Raw genomic sequence first — 15,686 nt, 5'->3', positions numbered from 1 at the left:
TAGTTCCAACCTTGTTTTAATAAAGTAAAAAATATATATTTATCTCAATACGATATTTAATAAAAAATATTACATATTTAGAATTTAATTTGTTGATTTTGTAGCATTCACAAAAAAAATAAAAAAATGCTATAAAGTAATTTTATCAATATAAAAAATCTTAGGAAAATGTAGCCATGTCATCATGTCATCATTTGTATTTGATTGTTTTAATTTTTTTTTTATATAATATTTTCAGACCAGAAGCAAACACCCCAATCCCCCAGCAAGCAGTCCACGGCCGAGGGGGACTCACAGCCTACGATACTGTGGCAGTGTAACCTGTAAACCTGCGCTAAAATCTACTGCCAATTCAACGCGACACATATTGCAATTAATTTAAGAAAAACGATAACATCATCTCACTACTACGTATTTCCACAGCTTACAATTTTTTTAAAGCGATTTTTTTTTATCAGCCCATGATCTGTTCGCTTGCCATCTAATTTGCAATCGTCGTTAGCGAGATGGTGTTTTTGACACTTTATTTTTTTTTTAGTCTCCCGTTTGTGTCGCATATTTTGCTTTCATTCGTTTTAAATTTATCCCAACTTAGTTGCTGGATTATTTTTACAATTACGTTGTGGCACTTTTGTGCCATATTCACGTTGATTCTCATTGCAACATCGACTATTGGAGATTTGGCAAAGTTGGGCGTTATATCCTGTAGCCAACTTAATTGGAGTATTTCGTCACTTTCGCGTAGTGTTACCATACAAAAACGGAATTATGGTTGTGGTAGTTATTTCAAATTGATATATTCCCTTTAGAAAAAAGTGACGTCTTTCCATAAATTGCGCGCCTCCCAACTTTGCTACATCCAGGAGTTATCTACAAATTAAGTCATTTTTTTTATTTGGACTAACTTTTGTCTTATTTGTTCAGCTTAATTTAAAACTTTGACGAAGCTGGTGTTTGGGGTGGTTTTTAGTTTCAATTTAAATTAAGCTCAACACGTAATTAATGTGATATTTTGTATTTTTTACCCATTTTATGTTTAAATTGAAGTGAACTAACACAAACAATATTTATATTTGTGTACTCGTAGTTTGTAATGATACCCGGCGACCGCGAGTCGTCTCGATGCTTCCTTTTTGCTGTTATATTTTTCGTAATGCTTTTACCATTTACGTTATCTCCATGTCCTACATGATTTTTTAAACGTTTTTATATGTTTTTACGTCAATATTACGTACACTACTTTATTAAGATTTAGAGTTAAGTAATTTACTAATCATAATTAATCAATTCTTTAAATAAAGTACTATATAATCTGTAGCTAACAACTCAAGTGACATGTTACACGTTACTCCATATAACAATAAAAGTAAAGAATACATAAGATAGGCTATTACCGTAAATTTATACTCAAAATGCAATTGGTACTCAAAACTAACTGATATGAAATTATTCAAACATATTACTCAACATTATTATAAATTAAGGTGCATTTTTTCTATAATTATAATCTTCTCTTTCTATATTATATGAAAATAAATTAGATGTAAGACACGAGCGTGTCATTTTCTAGTTTTACCCTATGTGTTGTGCTTTGTGTAAGCTTGGCAACGTAGCGTAGATAGGTTCCCCATTACTTCCTACCTTCATCTATCTTAACTTCCATTTAGATATTTCGGATAAATTGAAAAGGCTAGTTAAAAATTAATATGAATTCTATTCAAAATTATAATATTAGCTGTTCGATCGATAAATTAAGGTAATTATCAGCGAAAAGTTTTTGATGGGGTTGATTTAAATTTTTATTGGATGTTTTATTGCATTTCACCGGCGGCTGTTCTAAGTTCATCAATTTAACAATTATAATGTTTGCGATTAGACATTGCTTGAGCAACTAACTGTTTGTACCAAAGTGTTTGATTTGTGTTTAATAAAGTATTCTTACGTCGACTACAAATTACTGTTTCATTTTATGTTTACCCAAATATCTAACCAATAATTTTAAAACAACGGGAAAAAATGGGTTAAAAGCAACTCAGAAATATAATAAACGCTTGATAAGATGGTTTAGTTCTCGTTGATGACTGAATATCCTTTTTTAATAGAAATTTAAAAATAAATTTCAGTAATATCTGACCACTGTCTCGGTATTCCTCTCCTCCTTATTGGCACTGTTTTTATTAAAATACTAGCTGTCGCCCGCGACTGTGTCAGCGAGGAATTAAAAAAACATATAAGTAGCATATGTCTTCTTTTAGACTATGTTCTACATCTATGCCAAATTTCATCGAGATCTGTTGAACTATTCTGGAGATACCTTCAAACAAACATCCATCTAAACATTTGCATTTGTGGTTTAAGATCTTTATTTCTCTAAGAATTTACAAAATTCACTGTACGAGAAAACAAAATTATAACTTACAAATCAAATTACACCAGTAGTCTAATTTGGCATATTAAGTTTTATACACATTTTATATTAAATTTACATTTTATTAACAAATTTTTTTAGTTTGTTTTTAAATGATGACATTGTTTTTATATCACGGATATTTCTAGGCAAATTATTATATAACTGCACTCCCTCAAATGTTACACTTTTGTGACCAAAATTTGTTCTAGGTTTTGGTAATTTTAATTTGTCTTTGTTTCTGGTTTGATATCTATGAGTCCTCTTTTTAAATATTATTTGCGAATTTGTCTCATGTGTTAAGATTTTCCTAATGAGAATACACGTATTATATATGTAAAGTTGTTTTATATTAAATTTATTTGTTTTTATATAAATTTCAGAAGTCGGTGAAAGGTAATGGAATCTAAACAATGTTTTAATAAGTTTATTTTGTGTCCTTTGTAAAGTATCTAGGGTTGTCTTTGAAGCAGAACCCCATACCTCTACTAAATATTCAAGATGTGGTTTAACTAATGAATTATAGACAATGTGTTGTATTCGCGGTGGAATACAGTTATTTACTCTTCGTAAGACTCCAATCGGGCTACAAAGTTTTGTGCGTATGTGGTTAATATGTGTTTTCCAAGTTAATTTGCTATCTAAATGAAGGCCGAGATATTTTTCAGTACTAGATTGATTTATAGTTTTATTATTTATTACTAGGGGTGCATGGTTTGGTATTTTTTTTTTTTTTGCTGCAAATATCATGTAAGAAGTTTTAGAAACATTTATTGTTAGTAAATTATACTTTAGCCATTCTTGTAATATATTTAAATCGCTTTGGGCCTGCGCAACAATATCATGAATAGAATGTGCAAAGTAAAAAAGACAAGTATCATCTGCATAAAGTGTGATTTGACCTTTATAATATACTAGCTTTTACCCGCGACTCCGTCCGCGCGGAATAAAAAATAGAAAACGGGGTAAAAATTATCCTATGTCCGTTTCCTGATTCTAAGCTACCTGCTCACCAATTTTCAGTCAAATCGATTCAGCTGTTCTTGAGTTATAAATAGTCTAACTAACACAACTTTCTTTTATATATATAGATAAATAAGATTACTCGTTTTTTTCTGAGTTTTATAAAAAAAAAAGAAATTGGTAAATGACAACAATAAAGACTACGGAATTTGATGTTTATTTATGATTTAACATTAAATAGTTTAGCACTAACATTGACTGACAACAGAAGGTGACATTTATGCGCTGGCGGCCTTCAGAACCTCCTCCGCCACTTCTACTGCAATTAAAGCTTCAGCCTTTGCCTGGAAAAATAAAATTTATGATTAAAAATAATCTAATTAAAAAAACTAGCCATCGTTTCATTTATCTTCTGAAATATTTCAAATAATGCATTTAAATTTTTGTTTTTCTTGTAAAGTATAAATAAAAAATATTTCACAATTCGAATCAAAGCAATTGAATTAAACATCAAATCAGATTCCATAACTTTTAAACAATTTGATGAACAAATTTATTAAAAAGGAGTATAACATTTCCGAATGGATGGATGGAGGTTATCACTTACTCGCTGTTACCCGCGACTTCGTTAGAGCGGAATTAAAAAAACTAAATAAATAAGCCTACATGCTCTTCCAGATTATGTTCTACATCTGTACCAAATTTCATCAAAATCCATTGAGTCATTCCGGAGATAACTTCAAACAAACATCCATCCATCCATCCGTCTAAACTGTCGCATTTAAAGTAAGATTACACCCACAAAGAAAAGTATATGGTGATCAACAATTAAACCAACAATAGGTTCTTCACTTGTAGGTAATCACTGCAGGAAACCTGGAACAGACTTATCATCATCATCTCCTTGACCTTGTCCTGCTTACGTAGGGTCGGTGCACCAGGTTTCCGTCCTCCAAATCAATCTGTCTGCCGTCATCTCCATTGTCACCCTCTTCTTGATCAAGTCACCTTTCACCGTCTACCTCTACCGGTGTACCTGCACTCATACCTTACATTCTCTTTGCCACATGCGATTCTTCCCTCCTCATAACATGCCCATACCACGCTAACCTTTTATTTCTCAATTTTTCTACAACCAGTGCTACTATCAGACTTCCTCTAATGTACTAATTTCGTATCCTTTTCACTGTTGTTACACCACACATCCATCTTAACACTCGCATTTCTGCCACATGTACACTCTTTTCATCCGTCCCTTTAACAGCCCAACATTCGGATCCATACATCATGATTGGTACCTGAAAGAGACTTAATAATTTCAAATTACCCTTTCATTAGCAGCAGAGTTGAGTTCAGATTGGGCTTTGCTGAGAGCCTCCTGTGCTGCACTGCGGTCCAGACTCTCCAATGGGTGAGCTTCCTCAGCTAGTACCTTCACAAAGACAGCTTTTATTAGCATATCATATAGCAGATGGCAAGTAGCAGTTAGTACTTACTTTAGCTAACCTTTAGTATTTATTTAGTGAGAAAAATCTGCCCTAAAGAAAGATTAAAGTAACCATTTACGTCGACTTAGAATAGAAAATAATATCGTGCCAGGTATTTTTTTTATAAAAAAGTATTATTTCAATTTATGTTAAAGAAACCCAATTGTGTTTTCAATGTTATATACATCAACTTACTTGTACTGAGGAGTCATCATTGACAGTGATTGTTCCGGAAGATACAAATATTTTGGTTTGCTTGCCATCATTCTCCACAACGGTGACAACACCAGGCCTCAGAACAGCTGAAAAATACATTAAGTTTCAATAAATTATTGTAATATTAGGCTTACTATCTACATATGTGTATTCAGGATCCAGTTCATCCACTTACCATTGGTTTCTGAGACCATATTGTCATCTGTCATTATTTTTGACATAAATGAGGTAATAATATTTTTAAACAGTGATTTTGTTCTCAGAAACCCACAATTAGACATGTCTATGGTATATGCAATAAAGTATTCCACTTGATTGTAACATTTTTTACTCGCATTTGTCCTACCTCGCCGTAACGGTCAGCAATTAAATTGTTTAAACTTTTGTGAGTCATTATAAAAAATTAATTTAGAACGGCTCACACATGTGACTGTATGTGTATCTTCTAGTGACAGCACCAACTAGTTTCGGACCCGTTGGGGATCCTTCTTCAAGGCGAGTGTTTATTTTGAGATCTTCATGGTCGCGTCCCATGAGTTAAAACATTCTTTATTACTTTATTATAATGTCTCACAAAAGTTTAAACAATTTGATATGTAACATGTTTTTAGGAAGAATAAGCAAGGAGAAATCTTAAGTTTAATCATAACAATGCTTACCCAGAGTAGGAACATGTTTGGGTAAAATACCAAATGATCCACTAAAAGATGGCACATCAATCTGTTTGACTACTTGCTTGTTGAAGAACACCTGCAAAAAATTACAATTTCGAAAACAAAACCCTTTATGGCAAGGCAAAGATTACTGTCTTAAATTTAGTGGCTCTCGCCCAATTATCCACTTATAATTATTTTTTATGCAATTAAATAAGCCAAAAAAACATTTTAATATCATAGAACATAAACTAAAAGCCAATATTGTTTTATCATTTCAGTTTTAAGAGTAATTTTGTAGCACCAGAAAATGCAATTTAAATTAAAAAAAATCCTTAATTGATGAACATTAACCCCATAAAAAACGAAATCTCTGAAAAACTTCAAATTGGTTCATACATGTGATGAATCAAAAACTTAACTACCTTATTACCAGCAGCAAATGTTAAAGCCATTTCATCTCCCTTGGGTGCATCAGCATAGCCTCGGACTTGCATCCTTCTTGCTGCAGTTCTCAGCATGTTGCGGAATGCTAGCGCCATTCTGAAGAAATATTGATAAAGCATTAATATTTAAACACATAATATGTTGTTTCAGGAAAATAAGGAAAACATTTATTGCTACACAGAGAAAAAAAACAAAGCATAAATCTATAAGATCAATAAATAGAAGAACTGTGTGGTAAAAGGTTTATTAGTTACTAGGTCTACTAAAATGAGTATGGAAACGAAGTTTTTTAACCGACAAAAAAATCTTCATTTCTAAATCTTATAAATCTCAAATATAGCAGAATATTAACTTATGAAAATCAAATACTGAACAAGACAAACATAACGATAATATAAAAATATAAAGTTGATGGTTTGATTGTGTTATATTCTATATAAACTGCAGTACTATAATTTATAACCTCATCTCCTTTGAGTAAAAAATTATTTACCATACTATCAAACTGCCGCATAGCAATTTGCAGAAATAAATTACAGACTATTCAATATTTATAAAATACTTTATGAAGCAATTAGAACTAACAAAATAAAATAACTTACGGCAGCACAGTAAGAGATTATGTAATATAAAACAAAAACTTAGAAACTATAATTGTATATTATATCAATAACGTTTTATTAAACATTTATATATTTTAACGTGTTACTTACTTGGTTCAATGTAATGTTAACAATTGCGAGTATTAATTTTTTTAAGCCAAACCTAATTTTTATTTCGAGGCAAGATCTTATTGGCTTTAAAATGTCATATGTCACCAAAAACCACAGATAATTTTTATGTGAAAGTTACCCGCTGCAATAATTTGCAACTATATTTCTAATTTGGGTTAAATACCTATAAAGCAAGAGAAGTATAAATTAAATGTAGCAAGTTATAAAAGCTAAAGAAATATCATTTTTGATTGAGTTTGGTCTTGCCGATGTTATGTACTTTTTAATAAAAAGCAAAATGAATTTAAAAAACAATCAAAACAACTGACATTTAAAAATTCTTTATTGTCAATTGTCCATGCTTGTCTTGTTCAGTCTTGTTTTTGTCAATTGTCAAATTGATAAAAGTGTCTTTCGCGGCAAAAATGATATTAAAGGATTTCAATATAAATTTGCTAACAAAGCTTTTAACACAACAACTTGAACAAGTAACCTGTTTTGGATGGTAAGTAGTTTAAAGATAAGTTCACTTTTAAAATTAAAAAGTGTAAAACCAAATGGAAAACTTTCATTTTCATTTTACATCAACATATTCCTCCACTTTAATATTTTAAATATTCGCTGTGTGTCATTCTTAGTTTCACAAATCATGCCATGCTCTTTCGATTCGTAACCATATTATATTTGTATTATCATGTAACAGTTGTATTGCTTTTACTTACAGCTGTCGATGTTATTGTGCTCCTGTGACTGCAGAATGTGGTCATACGCTGTGCAATGGTTGTTGGTATGGAAGAGCAAATTGTCCTGTATGTGCTCTACCGGTGGAAAAGAAAAATCAAAAGTTAAATCTCCCCTTACAACTCCTCACTGACCATGTTTATGCTCTTGTAAATAGTTTTGAAAAGTTGTTTAACATTAAATGTAAGTAAGCATTTTTTCTTGCAATATCTCTTTTTTATACAATCAATCCTGGATAAGACAGACTCCAAGGGATGACAATATTTTTGTTGCTTATAGAGGCTTCTGTCTAATCCAACTTTCTTGCTTATAGAGTTTTTCCTTAATTTCAATATCATTTTTTTTATTTCCATGTTTATTTTAGTTAATATTTTATACAGAACACTCAAACTTTTCACTTTCTCACTTTTCCAGTGGCTGAGTTGGAACTTGAAACAACAAATAAAGAACTACAAATAACAGATACAAATAAAAATGTAACAGACTGGTTGGAAAATTCTCAAAATAAATTTTCAGCTGCCATCAGTAATCTTTCCACGCAAGATTTAAACACACATGTTGAATATTTAACTAGTAAAGCGCAAATTCACACAGCAAATTCTAAACCTACCCATCAACCTAAGAAAGACTCTATCCAGCATCTTCAAGATGATTGGGACAAAATAGAAATACTGGAAGATCCCAAAGAATGTGTCCAAGACAAGGAAAACATACACATTGAAACAATGGATATAGAAGTAAATGAATATACATCAGAAAATCCACGTAGAAGCACACGGAAAAAAGAAATAAGCATCAGCAGAGAGTCTCATGATATTCATAATGAAAAGGCTGACTCAACAAAGTCAAACACAGCAGTATCAAAACAAGCAACTAAAACTAAACAAACATGGAATCATGCCAAGAAAATGAGACAAGAGTTCAGTAGGCTAAATAAAGAAAATACAAATAAACTAAATGTATCTATTGAGACTGTTAAGAAAACTCAAGTATCATGTAGTACAACAAAGTTAGTAGAAAAACAAAATCTTACCACCACTGCAACTAGAAATATTACAGCTAATGAATCTAGTAAAGAAACTGTAGAAGAGAAAAGCTTGGCCACTACAAATATTGTGAATCCAGGCACTATAATATCAAGTAACACAAAAAAAGGTATAGACAAAACAAATGAATATGACTCAACTAATCAAACACCATCAAACATTCGAAATAAAAATAACACTTCTATTGATAGTGGAAATCCTTGTGATAATGAAGAAGTTATATCGCCGAAAGTGAAATTTTTTAAAAAAGGTCCATTACATGTCAAGCCACAAGAAATGCCTCATACATCTCATGATAAAGATGAAACAAAAATATCAGATGATGTCATAATAACCATAAGAGTTGGTAAAGTAATAACAAATGTTTGTATAAAGCAAAACGAAAGTAATCCTCAAATAAAAATCCATACAGATAAAGAAGTACAAACTACTTTAGAACCTGAAAATAATACATGCAATAATATAAAAATCAATACAGTTAAATCAACACAATTAAATTCTATTAACCAAAAACAACCAAAAACTCTATCAATCATGAATGTAGCAAAACAGAGTCACAAAGAAATTGTTAAATCTGATTCAACAAAGAAGAATACTGCTTCTGCAGACACAAGAACTGCACAATTTGAAATAACAGCTAGCAGTGAGAAAGAATTACCACATATAATGGAATGTTTTGCAGATGAAAATAGACAAAAAACTATACAAAGTCAAAAAGGACATAAAGACAATGATCAGGGTACCCGAAAGGAGAATATTCCGGAAGATATAGAAGGAATTAATGATATATTCGATTGCGAGTTTTCAAAAACTCCAAGTGTTCAATCATTAAAAGCAACTAAAAATGTCCCTTCAGCTATATTAGTTCCAACTCAGAACAAATCAAAAACATATTCACCAGTGGATAAGAGACTGAGAAGTTTAGATTATGAAGAATTACCTCTAAAGAAAAAACAAAGGCTAGATACAAAAAATGTAACAATGCGAGGTTCCAAAGTCGGTTATAATGATAGTGAATGTAGCAACTATGATACTGTTATGGAGAAAGTATTTGCTAATATTGATGCAGATATTGGAATCATTCAAAGTAAAACAACTGATAATATTTTAAGTAATAAAGCAAATTCTACTAAAAATACACAAGTTGTTTACTCACAAAGTAAAAATTATGATCACAATAAAAATGGCGATAGCAACAATCAAAAGGATAGTGAAAATTTATTTTCTAATTTTGATAATGATGTAATTACTCAAACAAATAAATTAAACACACAAGTAAGTACATTTAATAATTAATTTTAACAGAATAATTAAAAATCTTTTTAAAATCCTATCATTATATTCACAAATGTTTAATTAACAAATCTCATTTGTTAATTTCAATGTTCCATAGACAAAACCCATTCGTAATGAATCATTGACACCTAATTTGTGTCAAGAATTTACATCACCTGAAGAAGATAATAGAGAAAATGAAAAGATGGATATAGAGTTAGGAACACCTTTAAATGATGATTCAGATGTCAGCATTGTTGAAGAAACACCACAAAAGTAAGAATTATTATGTTTTTGTTTTTTGTATGTCAGTCAACTCGCCAGGAGATTTGGTGGCACTGAATGTGTCATCTGTTTCTTATTTATTTATATTTTTTTCATAGTTTTAAAATTTATTGGTCATGGGTAACTAAAATAAAATTGATGACCTGCAGATCAGGTCCCAGTTCACATGTGTTAAGTGGATCAGTGAAGGCTCGCAGCTTGGCTCGATTTCTATCTGCATAGAGTTACGATTTGCGTTTCGAGTTGCGAGCTGCGAGTCACTATGCAGTCAGGTCACATAGTTATGGTACATTGTGATGAGTACTCAATTGGTACTCTCAACATAGTTATTGAGCTGCAGCTCACCAGTTCAAGTCTATGATCTCAACTTATGAATCAGCTCAGAACTGATTTGAACATGTCTAAAAATTATATTTTTGCTAATTTATAAATTATAATGATTATTTTCTATTATACAGAAATGTTTCCAACATAAAAGTGAAACAAAAATCGGGAATATCTTCAAATTTTGACAATGATATAAGTGAACAATCAGATGCAAAAAATCTTAATTTAAAAGCAACTATAAAAAATAACATCTCATCTAATAGTTTAAATGAAACAATTAAAAAGAATCAAGAGTATACAGATATAAAAAAAGTGAAGAATTCCATAATTACACCATCGACTATAAACAAATTTGTGGAACAAATACAACATAAATCTACTCCTGTAGCGAGAAAATCACTTAATTTTAACATTAAAAATATTAAACAAGACGCAGAAGAAACATTATGTAAGAGTTTATTGACAGAAGTGGAAACAACTCAAGAAAAAGAGTTTATGAATGAAGTTTTTCAAGAAGCGGTCAGTTCACCGGAATTTAAGTCTAGCGTTGTACTGCGTCAGAAGAACCGTAAGATCGAATTTTGCGTGGCAGGATCATGTTTGATACCAAAACAAACCATCAAATTACGGCAACTGTGTAGAGATAAAGGTTGGCGCTTTGTAGAAGAATATACAGATGATGTTACACATTTAGTTATTGAAGTGGATGAAGAAAATAAATGTAAAAGGTATGAAATAAAAAATAGTACAGATTACATTCTTCTTCCGACGTTCTTATGATGAAGGAAAACAACCCGCACTGGGCCATCTTTGACTATGGTCTAGTCACCCCTAACTTAGGGTAGGCTCCGAGCACTGCTGTGAGGACGTATAGTGAGCTGATGATGATGACAGATTACATAATTCCAATCCAAATGAATTTTATTTGTGATATTGAATTAATTGTTTTAATTAATTATAAATGAATGTTTATTTTTACAGATCACTTAAATATATGCGAGCTCTAGCGGCAGGGAAATGGATTATTGGTTTTGCATGGGTAGAGAAATGCATACAAACTGGAACTATTATCCCTGAGGTAAGTAATAGTTGGAGTAATAAATGTTTAGTCAGAGTAAGAGAGTTAGTTAATTACTGTGGGTTTCCGAGAACAAGATCTCTGAATAAAACACATCATCTTTAACCCTTTAACCGCTTGGCATTTTATCAGCTGCCGTGCCCCCAGCGCCCAGCTCGATACAACAGAAAAAAATACCTACTACAAAGAGGGTTGTATGTAGTTTACCTATTAAAATATCGATAAATAATATCGAAATTTGTTGCAGCGCGATGTTAATTATAAATCTGTGCTTAAATCCAGGGCAACATTTTTTTTACTTTTGGTAGTAGAAAGAATTGAATGCAAAGCCATTAAATATTGTTAATGATTTATTAATTCTCAATATAAAATCAGTCCAGAAATCTTCTTTTAATTTCCCAATAACAAATATATACAATAACAAACTTACATAATAATTCAGTCGTACGTTTATTTCCTAATCAGCCTGCAGTTGTCGACATTTGACAACTTATTTGCTTATTTTCAGAAGAATTCAATAAAACTATGTAGAACTATTGTAAATAAATATTTATTAGTAATTAATTTATTTGTTGTTCTCTGAATAAGTCAATATTAAGAGAACTGCTTTGATGTACATTTTTTTTTACATGTTACTCTTTGAATAATGTCCCAACACTAGTGTCGGATTTCTCCGACGCGGGCGTTTGGCACTAATGAAATTACAAGAGAATATTATCAGTTATTTCACCGAACTTCTTACTTCTTAATATGGCTTTTTAGTACGAACCAAAAGTGTACGACATTACAAATGATTGCTTTATGTATTAAATCTTCATATAATAACATGTTTAAGGCAATATAAAACATGACGAGTCGGAAAAGCCACTAAAAACAAACACAGCTATTTTGTCGGATATATACGACCTAGGCGAAATGGACACGATAACATTGGTCGGATTAATCCGACTCTGGCGGTTAAAGGGTTAATAAAACAAATTTTTTTAAACGGGTATTTTGGTTTCGGAAACCCGCGATTAATCAGAGTAATAGTTGTTTAAAGAATATTTGATAATTGTTATTACGATTTATATAATCTAAACCTAAGTCATCTAAATTGGTTAAGTTTAAACACAACTAAAATATCATGAATTTCAGCAATAAAAAGGAAACTTTCATAGAATTTTATAAGGACTTTTTACACTACAATATTGATATTATTTTCATAATGTATTTCGTCAGTTAGTAATAATAAAAAAAAAACTGTTGTGTTTATTGTGATAGGAAGGTTTCGAATGCCTGGATATGACAGGAGAGCCAGGTCCTAGACGGTCTAGACTAGCCAGGCGCAAGTTGTTCTCAGACATCTCCTTCTACTGCATGCCGCCCATCAACATGCTGGATCATCATATGTTGAAGGTATATTCAAACAATTTATATTTACAACAATTTTGATATACACGAAATCAAGTTTTTAATTCTTAACAGATAAAAATATAATCTAATATATAAAATTCTCGTGTCACAGTTTTCGTTTCCGTACTCCTCCGAAACGGCTTGACCGATTCTCATGAAATTTTGTGAGCATATTCTGTAGGTCTGAGAATCGGCCAAAATCTATTTTTCATACCCCCCCCCCATTTTTTAACTGCGCGCGGACGGAGTCGCGGGCGACAGCTATTTATATTATATATTAAAAAAATATGTACATTTATGATTTAACAAGTTATCCACCGGGAGTTGGTCCGTATGGATATTAAAAAACTTGTTGAGTAGTCTATGTGTTTTTCTGACAGTGTTCTACATCTGTACCAAATTATATCGAGATTTATACAGCCTTTCTGATAACTTCTAACAAACATCCATCCATACATCCAAACATTCGAATTTATAATATTAGTAAGATAATAAATATTAGTATGATGAATGAGTGAAGCGTCCTAAGACCGCGTCAAATGTAAATCCGTGAACTCTGCCTACACCTCTGTGTCAAGGGCGTGATATGTCGTATAGTTAGCTACAAATTTTAGTAATAGTATAAATGCGAATGTTTAGATGAATGGATGGATGGATGTTTGTTTGAAGGTATCTCCAGATTGGGACAACAGATCTTGATATGTTGCACAGATGTAGAACATAGTCTGGAAAAACACATAGGCTACTAATTAATTTTTTTTTAATTCTGCGTCGACGGTGTCGCGGGCGACAACTAGTTATGAAATAAAAGCATACTCTTTTATTCTAACAGGAGATTCTAGTAAGTGCGGGTGGTACATTAGTACATGAGATGAGTGAGGTGCGTGTGGCTGATGGCGCTCCCGGCCTCGTGTTAGCGGAGCCCGAGCACACGCAGGACTCCAAATATGAATGTAAGTCTAACAATATAGTTTAATAGTTCACATGGCACTCCCCTAATTACCATTAAAACTACTCTGACTGTACACTGTGAGACTAACGCAAGATTATTTCAAATGAAACATTGACATTTACCGTGAGTTTCTGTCTATATAAAACATATCGTCATCCCTGTCATTATCTTTGCCAAAACAGAGATAACAATATGTTTTAAACGAAGAGTTTGGTCTTAAAAACCTATTTAAATAAAGGTTAGTTATTTAAATTGATAGATTTTCCCGCGACTTTGCGTGGAATAAATTTCATCGAAATCCATTGAGCCGTTTTGGAGACCATTTAAACTTTTACATTTATATGCTTTTTTATTAATTTAATTTACTTTTACATTAATTTTAATAAATTGTAATTACATTTAGGTTTAAATCATAAAGTTTTAAAAGCGATGAAAACTAAAAAAAACCTTTTTGTATTGTGTTAGATCTAGCTATGGATTTAGGTATAGTGCCGGTGCACTGCGAGTGGGCGCTCAACTGTCTGGGACACTACGCGCTGGCACCACTCGAGGTACCTTTGTTGCTCTGCTCGCCCACCGTCCTCAAGCCCAAAGTACAACATTGGCCGCACGAACTGAGAGCTCTTATTGAATAGTATAGAGGCTTTCAAATATCTTAACGCCTCGGAATATTAAGCGAGTCGCAGAAAACAATTTTAAATGTAGCGCAGATGATCTTGAGCCAACAATATATTTGAAAGAAATAGTACATATATAATAACGCGCGACAAAATAGATGGAATCGCCTTCGTTACATTATTAAATGATTTTTTTTAGTTTTTTTTTTTAACTTGTTACAAAAGTGAAACAACAACTGGTTGTGTCAATTTTAAGTTAGTAGTTAAAAATTATTTCTATTGTGAGAATTTTGATTTTCACATTCATGCTTTTTTACATGAAAAAAAACTCCTGCAAATAAAGATAAAAATTTTATTTCAGTAAGTTTTTAGAAAAAGTTGTAAAAAATTTGTAGTTATTATCACACTTGAAATTATTAACATTTATAATATTGTAAATTGTATTGTATTGACAAATAATATTGTCTGTTTACTCATAGTTGTTAAATGGTAACATAATTCTCTGAGTGTGAATTTACTATTTAGTTTGCCTTAACAATAAATTATCTATTTGGACATATTATGTGTAAAAAAATATCAACCGAACATTGTTAATAGTTGAAATACAATAATTATTTGTTAATTTTTATTATATTTTCAATAAATTGACATACAAAAAGAATTAATGTTGTTTAAATAAACAATGTAACAGGTTTAATTTGGTATAAATAAATACAATATAGAAGGAATTAAAAATTTAAGGGTAAACAGTGAGGAGGTTTGTTTTATTTATTTTAATATTTTTTTCTCTATTATTACCACGAACATTATCTCCGTTTTAATTTCCTCATGACCAAATAAAGACAAATTAATCCTATAAATAACTGATAAATAGAATCTACGCCTTATTTTTTAATCCCGCTTCCTATGTTGATATTATTGTCCTAGAATTATTTCATGACGTAATTAGATTAACTAAAAATGCTTGTCTATTCTACCACTACCGCGTTCTTACATTTTTCTAAAGTAGGTACTTCCTAACTGCCAGATTCCACTGCGGAAAAATTTGCCAAAAACATCTCGTTTTTCGAAAAGATTAAAGGAA

The 15,686-nt window shown here is 31.3% G+C and overlaps 3 protein-coding genes across 3 annotated transcripts in view; 2 read left to right on the top strand and 1 right to left on the bottom strand.

Moving 5' to 3' along the window:
- LOC106714864 (Down syndrome cell adhesion molecule-like protein Dscam2) overlaps positions 1-395 on the top strand; it is a 65,179-nt gene extending 64,784 nt beyond the window's left edge. Inside the window, exon 41 of the mRNA XM_045678774.1 lies at positions 239-395. Within this exon, the coding sequence (XP_045534730.1) occupies positions 239-320 (82 nt within the window). The 3' untranslated portion in view covers positions 321-395. The remainder of the gene's footprint in view (positions 1-238) is intronic.
- A 3,173-nt stretch (positions 396-3,568) lies between these two features.
- Positions 3,569-6,975, bottom strand: LOC106714960 (ATP synthase subunit delta, mitochondrial). The gene is made up of 6 exons (XM_014508104.2): positions 6,887-6,975; positions 6,152-6,269; positions 5,733-5,823; positions 5,053-5,159; positions 4,698-4,802; positions 3,569-3,714 (listed from the first exon to the last, which is right to left on the bottom strand). The coding sequence occupies exons 2-6, from the start codon at positions 6,266-6,268 to the stop codon at positions 3,649-3,651; spliced, it is 486 nt and encodes a 161-aa protein (XP_014363590.1). The 5' UTR covers position 6,269; positions 6,887-6,975; the 3' UTR covers positions 3,569-3,648.
- A 310-nt stretch (positions 6,976-7,285) lies between these two features.
- Positions 7,286-14,764, top strand: LOC106714958 (breast cancer type 1 susceptibility protein homolog). The gene is made up of 9 exons (XM_014508101.2): positions 7,286-7,391; positions 7,611-7,810; positions 8,042-9,948; positions 10,067-10,224; positions 10,692-11,288; positions 11,542-11,638; positions 12,902-13,036; positions 13,866-13,986; positions 14,451-14,764. The coding sequence occupies exons 1-9, from the start codon at positions 7,312-7,314 to the stop codon at positions 14,618-14,620; spliced, it is 3,465 nt and encodes a 1,154-aa protein (XP_014363587.2). The 5' UTR covers positions 7,286-7,311; the 3' UTR covers positions 14,621-14,764.
- Positions 14,765-15,686: the final 922 nt, after the last annotated feature.

Source organism: Papilio machaon, chromosome 7 (assembly GCF_912999745.1).
Source record: "Papilio machaon chromosome 7, ilPapMach1.1, whole genome shotgun sequence".
NCBI lineage: Eukaryota > Metazoa > Arthropoda > Insecta > Lepidoptera > Papilionidae > Papilio > Papilio machaon.
Note: the sequence above shows the minus strand (reverse complement) of the source record. Positions and strands in the feature narration are given on the sequence as shown.

Coding starts and splice junctions, on each gene's coding strand:
- LOC106714960 (XM_014508104.2), bottom strand. CDS start 6,268: ATGGCGCTAGCATTCCGCAACATGCTGAGAACTGCAGCAAGAAGGATG. Junction 5,160..5,732: donor CAAACATGTTCCTACTCTGG/GTAAGCATTGTT, acceptor TGTATTTTTCAG/CTGTTCTGAGGCCTGGTGTT. Junction 4,803..5,052: donor ATGATGACTCCTCAGTACAA/GTAAGTTGATGT, acceptor GTCTTTGTGAAG/GTACTAGCTGAGGAAGCTCA.
- LOC106714958 (XM_014508101.2), top strand. CDS start 7,312: ATGATATTAAAGGATTTCAATATAAATTTGCTAACAAAGCTTTTAACA. Junction 7,392..7,610: donor CAAGTAACCTGTTTTGGATG/GTAAGTAGTTTA, acceptor TTTTACTTACAG/CTGTCGATGTTATTGTGCTC. Junction 11,289..11,541: donor GAAGAAAATAAATGTAAAAG/GTATGAAATAAA, acceptor TTATTTTTACAG/ATCACTTAAATATATGCGAG.